Source organism: Castor canadensis, chromosome 9, assembly GCF_047511655.1.
Source record: "Castor canadensis chromosome 9, mCasCan1.hap1v2, whole genome shotgun sequence".
NCBI classification, from domain to species: Eukaryota; Metazoa; Chordata; class Mammalia; order Rodentia; family Castoridae; genus Castor; species Castor canadensis.
This window is the reverse complement of record NC_133394.1, coordinates 94,748,180-94,755,790: the sequence shown is the minus strand read 5'-3', so window position 1 is coordinate 94,755,790 and position 7,611 is coordinate 94,748,180. Positions and strand designations below refer to the sequence as shown.

Genomic DNA, 7,611 nt, shown 5'->3' with positions numbered 1-7,611 from the left:
AGTATGAGAGGATTAAGCAACACAGTTTGGTCAACATCTATAGACACTTTACTCAGCATATATGCATTTGTTTATCCATTGCACAGGAAATGTTTTGTGAAAGAGACCATATATTCATCCTGAAGAGAATACCCATACATTGTGCGTGATGTGTATGCTGTGGTTTATAATTCATCTCTCAACTTCCTAAATTTTGCTTCCTAAAGCCAGTCATCATGCTGTTCTCATGGTCAGCATAACCATCTAGTATGACAAAAACATTTCCATGGAGATACAGTTTGTCATTTCCTAAAATTTTTGATGGTCTGACATAGTCTATATTTCTTGGGTTACATTATATGAACACAACAAAATTTAATTACTCAATACCACTTGCACAAAAGATTAAAAAAACAATTTTAAGAGAATGAAAATAGCCTCTTGTGGCCTTTTCAGAGCTTCCAAAGGAGCCATGTTGGGGCAGAGCAACCAGAGATTCACAACCTCTGTGGTATGTTAGAGACACTATGAGGAGGGACCTGGGAATAATTTTTCAATTTCAGTGAAACAAATGACGGTTACTAGTTATGATGTCTTTGTACTTTGGATCTAGATTCACTGTGCCTTTCCTTTTAGTAAGATTCCAACTGCTTAAGAAATAAGGGTGTTTTAGTTCATCCATTTAACAGATATGAAGAATATTTTAAGAGGGGCAGAATCTTTGGATTCTTGAACTCATGGCTAGTAGATATATTTGAATATAAATTCATGACATAAAAATGAAAATGGAAATAAGAAGTTTATATTAAAATCAGTTTATATAAGACACTTGGAATAATTTCATATTTAATATGATGGTGTTTAGTGATAATTAAAATGAATTAAAATAATTACAGATTTTTGAGGACATCTGGGTGTCCTTACTAGAAGAGTTAAAGAAAAAGTCCAGGTGTGGTGGTGCAGGCATTTAATCCTCCACTTGGGAGGTTGATAAGGGCAGATTTTCAGTTGGAAGTGAGTGACTTCAAAACCAGTCTGAGCTACAGAGTGAGACACTTTCTCAAATCCCTCCCCTCCCAAATAAAAGACTAGCTATGTTAGCAGATGAAAGCGTGCAGGTTTTGTATCAAACACAAATTCCATTATGTTTTCTTTATTCATTATTTATCTTGTGCAAAACCTGTCATTATCTCTTGTATGTTGTATGCGAATAGAGAATGCATTTTGAATTTAATATTACCATCTCCTCATTTTTGGTACCTGTCCTTTACCCAGATTTCCCACCCTCTTCATAAGAGTGGATAAAAGTCACAGCATAACCTGTGAACAAGGCTATGGAAATAACTTAAAATGCAAGTAGTGGCTTCTCAGTGGAAATAACATCCTAACCAACTGATAAGCAGGATCCTACAGACACACAGCCTCTAGTGTTGGAGCCCTGCTTTCCTCTCCCTGCTCATGGGGGAACCCCAGGTGCTTAGGCTACTTGCTCCTCCTGGAACTGCCAGGCTCTTTCCAAACACCATGTCTTTGCCTACTTGGTCCTCTCCCTCCAGAATGTGTCTACCCTCAGAGTTCCCCCATTTACTGGGAAGACTCTTCATGCCTAAAACGCATGAAAGTGGCCTCTTCCTCTAAGAAATCTTCTCTGATAACCTTTCACGAATGCACTATGTAAGAGTTGTATTTGGTGCCTCTGTTTTCTTAATGTAGTTTATTATGGTGTTCACCAGCGTTTTTAAATCTTCTGTTTCTACATTCAGCTCTCTTATTGCACAAAAAGTATGAGTTAATTCTCTTTGTATCTATGGCACTAACTTTCCTCCCACATTGTAAATGTTTATGTGTATGTATATTTATACATACACACATATACACATAAACATATTTCCATACTGAAGACCAAACTCATGCTATCTCCTAGCAAGTTCTCTACTACTTGAGCCATGCCCCAGTCCTTTTAGTTTGTTTGTCCAGTGGAGTCTAACTTTTTCCAGTGTGGCCTGGGACAGTAATCTTCCAACCTTCACCTTCTGGATAGCTGGGATTACAGATGTGAACTACCACACTTGACCTGTAAAGTTTTTTTATGCTTTATTAACGTTGAATATTTGCTTATGCCAGTACTTCAGAGTGCATCTAGAAAACCCTTACAGCAAATAGTCTCATGTTTTTTTTTAACTTATAAAGACAATAAGGATTTGACAGTCTTTTGCTAATTCCGAAGACAAAATATTTCCCTTTTCAAAACATGATAAAGTGCTCAAACTGGGTCAATAGAAAACAGTGGATCTTTTCTCAGCAAGTAAGAGCCAACTAATTCATTTCAACTGGCCTAATTTTGGAATGGAAGTACATTGATTTGAAAAAGCAATAGATAGATAGATAGAGATTTTATTAAAGTTAAGTACATCATATTCACTTCACAAAATAATATTCTTGTTGTTAGTAAAAGCTAGTGTTAGTAAAATACTAGAGTCTTCTGAGCAGTTTGCTATTTTTAAGCTATAGGAAAAGTGAAGTTGAAACACAAGTTAACAATTATCTGAAGTTATGAATCACCTAAAATATATTTTCATTGTGTTTAGATTAAGTCACACTGCCTGAAACTCAGGTTCTGAAATTTATTAACTGTGAGTCCTAGACACATTACTTAAGTACTTGGACTTCCATTTCCTCATATGTTGTCATGTAAGAGAATTTGGTAAGTATTTCCCAGGGCAGTTTAGAAGATTAAGTGGCAACTTAATCTTCTATATCTACATCTATATATATCTGTCTGTCTACACATCTATTAATCTATGCCTTAGAACATTGCATGTTAGGTTAAAGTATTATTTATATCACTCTATGTTTACTCAGTATCCCATGAATACCTAAATGTATCAGTTACTAGGAATGCTGAAGACAAAGCAAGGATTTGAATGTTGAAGACAAAGCAAGTTTGTTCGTTGGACTAAAATTTAAAAAGTTTAATGAACAATCTCATCTTTTCTGTCAGTTTGTATTTATCTACACTAAGGAGGTATGCATATGCATCTATATATATTTACAACTTTTAAATTTATGAATCATTAATTATATATTTTAAGAAAACACAGTATTTCCAGCTATAAATCCCAAGAGAATAGGGATAATAGAAATATTGACATGTTAACACATTGATTCATTGTAACAATATTTTGAAGTAATGCTACCACTTATGTCCATTTAGAGGCAAGGAACTAAGGCATCAACAGGTGGAATGTCATGTCCCAGTACTGGTGGGGCTGAAATTCCTACCTTGGCAGTCTGGCTCAGGTGCTCTTCTGTGCCCTCTCTAGCAGCTGTGGAGCATCCACTCCCTCCCCTTACTGCCCATCCACACTCTCATCCACACTCCTTCCCATAGAATGTCACCCACTTCTTACAAATCTGCATTCAGACTCACACCTAAACCATCTGAACCTACCTGTGATCTGACCAAGGACATTAAAACTGAGGGCGGCAAAGAGAGCTACTGAATGAAAAAGGTTCTGGTTAACAGTTTGAAATGTCTATGAGAAAGCATTGAAAGCAAAATTGTTTGCTTTCTCCAGGAGAAAATCAAATCAGCAGAGCCAGGAAAGTCCATGTAGGATGTAAATGAAATGAGATTTGTCTCCATAAAGCAAAGAAGTAGGATGAAATTACCATCTATCATTTGCATATGCCATAGGAACACATCTTTTCGCCTCTTAGAGCTGTGCATAGGACACTACTCACCCTAAACTCAGTCACTGATATCTGTAACCTTTTATTGGCATGAGACCCAACGCAGCACCACTGCCTCCAGTAGCCCCAAGACAACCCATCAGGTTGTCTTATTCACCAAAATGAAGCGCTCATGGATTTGCTTGGGCTTTCGGAAGTTCCTGGATTTCACAGGAAGAGTTATGTAATGATGTTCTAAATTTAGCAAGAATTAAACTTTTGACATAGGTCTTTCCCTGAGCCCTGTGGCTCAGGGAAAATAAGATACAAAAAGTGATTTATTTGTGGTGGTAAGTACCAGGAACTAGGCAAAGATTCTTATGTGTGATCTGAGATACAGTTTAACAGAGTGTATTTATACAGAAGTAGCTATGAGAAGCAGTTCCCCCCCCCCACCACACACACCACTTTATCTCTGCCAATCCTAATGGCCCCTTCTCCAAACTGTCAAGTATCCCCCCATGAGGCCGTCTGGGCATCCTTGGTCCCTCGCAGGCAGTCACTCCAGAACTGCAGTCACTGGTCTATGGGGTTTGGGGCAGAGAGTGGACATCACGGTCACAGCGTCCGCGGGAGGTGGACCCAGGCCAGAGGAAGTTGGCACCATGTGTCCCACACCCAGATCGCCCAGAGTCGGGGCGGTGTCTTCTTTCTGTTCTGGGAGGAAACGCCAGGACTCCGGGAATTTCCCTGGCCCGGGCTCGAGCTCAGGTTTTTCCCCCAGCTGTGTATAAAAGGCTCTCCGGTCTTGGCGAGCCACAGATCCAGGCCCACAGCAGCTCCCCGCCAGCTCTCCCGCTCCAGACTGCGCCTCCTTCTTCCCGAGCTCCATGGCCCGCGCCGTCTCCGCCGCCCCCAGCGCCCCGCGCCTCCTCCACGCTGCGCTGCTGCTGCTGCTCCTGGTGGCCACTTGCCAGCACGCTGCAGGTAGGACGCAATCCCTGGGATCCTGGGCAGGACAGGGCTCAGTGCCGCTTAACCTGGGGACATCCCGCTAACCCTGTCTCTTTCCCTCCAGGGGCGCCCGCAGTCACAGAACTGCGCTGCCAGTGCCTAAAGACCTTGCAAGGAATTCACCCCAAACATATTGAAAGCGTGAAAGTGACGGCCCCGGGACCCCACTGCACTGAAACCGAAGTCATGTAAGTTCAGCCTCTCGCCTCTGCTGCTGCAGTCAGGGTCACTCTGATCCTGTTCAAAACCCCAACCTTGACCCCAGCCCGACCTCCTGCCTCACTCAGGTCCTTCCTTCTCTCATGTAGAGCCACTCTCAAGAATGGACAGGAAGCTTGTCTCAACCCTGAAGCCCCCATGGTTAAGAAAATCATCGAAAAGATGCTGAACAAGTGAGTAATTGTTTCTGTTTGCACGTGTGACTGGAGCCATGGGTCACAGTACTGGTATCTGCGTCCTAAAAATTCTATCAGAGTAACTCGAGTTTAAGCTGCAGGACTAGAAATCATGATTACTATTTTCATAATTAATCTTACCATTAGATTGTTTGTCTTCTCTGGTTCCAAGAGGAAATTTCCAATACTCTCGACCTCCACAGCTAAACCTCTACTCAACTGGATGTGGGCAAATTATGCGTTTCTAATTGCTACGTAGCTGGCCCAGGATGCTATGTGGCTCCTGCCTACGGAGTGCAATGTTTACCTCTGTCCCTTATGGGCCTCCCATGTAAAGGGTAGAAACTAGTTCGGGCCATGTGTACCTCTAAGTCTTGCTGATGAAGACCATACAATTCACAGCGAGACCCTTCTGAGTTCATGTCGAGGTTCAACATCTTATCATCCTTTTTCAATTAAATTAAAAAGTAATAATAGTTACTCGGTGTTTGCTATGAAGCTTAAGTGAGGTCATACATGTACATTTCTACACCTGTGCAATATCGTTTTGGTGTTTGAAGCTAATAATAGAATTGTGACCACAGATCTACTATTCCTAATTAGACAGTATCCAGGAGCCTGGTAGTTTTTTTGTTTTGTTTTTTCTACATAGAGCAGCAGTGGTACAGTGGTGCAGGCAGTAAATCCCTTGTGCAGGGCTAGAGGATGACTGCATTTGGGGAATCTTAAACTGTGGAAGATTAAAGTGAGAGAAGAGGACTCTGCAGTCTATTTTTTGAGTACCTACTAACAGACACCATTTTCTCACCACAGAGGCAACACAAACTGATCTGGAAAGAAGGAGGGGACTTGTTTGCTGCTGTTCTTAAAGGAGATTGTAAGAGGAGTCAAAGTGAAGAGACAAAACAAATTGTCCCCAGGATACCTGGGCTATGCCTTGCGTGTTGGACTATTTCTTATGAGAGTTCTTCTATTTATTTATATATGTATTTATTTATTTATTTTTCAATGCTTGTATATTAATATTTTCTGATATTTAAAGATTTGATTGTGTATAAAAATACTGTATATAGTTATTATAAAAGATCAGTTTTATATTAAATCAGCTAGTGTAGTCTTAACTATTATTCAGTTTGAAGGTGATGGATTTTAAATGTTGTTCATTCATTACATTTTTGGGGGAGGGTTGTGCAGGGAACCATGCCAACCATAGTGATAGAGACTGGAGATAAAGAGTGGAAGATCCAATCAAATGTAGTCAGATCACTGTTAATGTTAGGGAATGTGGGTACACATTGACTTCTGTAACTGTTTAGAAGATTGCCAGCTATTGTTTATTGCAATACTTTCACAGAATGTGGTCAACATTTCTGATATTGAAGTTTTGAGAACTATGACGTTCTAATTATACCTTGGACATTTTATGTCTTCTTTGTAAGGCACAATGCCTTGTTTAGCAAGAACTGTGCAGTGCTCTTCAAGTCTTGGAGTACAGGTGTTATTTATTAATGTAGTTTTGCAGATAACATGAAAATAAAGCTTTCACAAAAGCATAATTCTTAAGAGTCTTTTTGTTTGTTTGTTTGATTGATTGATTTTTTAAATATGCCTTAAACATTTGTACCCAAGGTACTAAAAACCCTAACAGACTAGGCCATGCCAGCTACCACCACTACCTGGCCCTTTCCCTGTTTCTCTCAAAAGGCATATTTGATGATACTTTTTCCAAAGTCCATGTGGGCCCCCTCCTTAATAATTCCTGTTTTAGGTAAAATATTAATTTTATTTCACTACAACCAACCTGCTATTCAATTCTGGAGCTTTAATATTTTGAAATTTTGATAGATATTTTGAAAACAGCTTTCATTTAAATTATTTTACTAAATGGTTTTTCGAATAATTATGCATTCTGTTCCTTTTAATGGAGGTGAGAGCTAAATTATTGTAAAGTGGATTCTTCTGAAGAATTTGAACAATGTGTGCGATGGGAGATAGAAAAATGAGTGGCTGAGTATTTCATATTATGTAAGTGACTTTTTTCTCTGGTGGAACTGAAGTTTGAACTTAGGGCTTTTTTCTTGCAAAGTAGGCAGTTTACCATTTGAGCAACAACTTCTGTCCACTTTGCAGTTGTTATTTTGGAGATGGGGGTCTCATGAACTACTTGTCTGGACTGGCCTTGAAGTCAGTAGTAGTTATTTATATGTCAAAAGAGATGAAACCACAGAATTTAGAGACATCTCTGCATCATGAAAGAGGAGATAAGGGGACTATCTGGCTTTTGGAGAGGGCACAGAGGTATACAACTGCAATACCAGCATTTGGGAGACTCAGGCAGTAGGATCACACAAGTTTAAAGCCAGTGTGGACTGTTTAGTGTGACCCTATCTGAAATTTTAATAAAGAAGGAAAAAAGGAAGGAAGAGAGAAAGAGAGAGAGAGAAAAAGAAAACCTAGGATTCAGGTATATTATGTCTCCATGGAGGTGAGTGGGGCACATTGCCTCTTCCCCTTTTTAAGTAGAGAAAATCATGTTTTCTCATGTCTGGCC

The 7,611-nt window shown here is 39.8% G+C and overlaps 1 protein-coding gene and 1 pseudogene across 1 annotated transcript; both read left to right on the top strand.

The window, feature by feature from the left end:
• The first annotated feature begins 451 nt into the window (after nt 1-451).
• LOC109691920 (cytochrome c oxidase subunit 7C, mitochondrial pseudogene) lies at nt 452-641 on the top strand (annotated as a pseudogene).
• A 3,711-nt stretch (nt 642-4,352) lies between these two features.
• Nucleotides 4,353-6,616, top strand: LOC109700067 (growth-regulated protein homolog gamma-like). Its single transcript, XM_020185087.2, has 4 exons — nt 4,353-4,638; nt 4,730-4,853; nt 4,974-5,057; nt 5,874-6,616. The coding sequence occupies exons 1-4, from the start codon at nt 4,542-4,544 to the stop codon at nt 5,887-5,889; spliced, it is 321 nt and encodes a 106-aa protein (XP_020040676.1). The 5' UTR covers nt 4,353-4,541; the 3' UTR covers nt 5,890-6,616.
• Nucleotides 6,617-7,611: the final 995 nt, after the last annotated feature.

What these genes read in the sequence shown, in the direction of transcription:
- LOC109700067 (XM_020185087.2), top strand. Translation starts at nt 4,542, where the DNA reads ATGGCCCGCGCCGTCTCCGCCGCCCCCAGCGCCCCGCGCCTCCTCCAC. An exon ending in CACTTGCCAGCACGCTGCAG is followed by an intron (nt 4,639 to 4,729) that starts GTAGGACGCAAT and finishes CTTTCCCTCCAG; the next exon opens with GGGCGCCCGCAGTCACAGAA. An exon ending in TGCACTGAAACCGAAGTCAT is followed by an intron (nt 4,854 to 4,973) that starts GTAAGTTCAGCC and finishes TCTCTCATGTAG; the next exon opens with AGCCACTCTCAAGAATGGAC.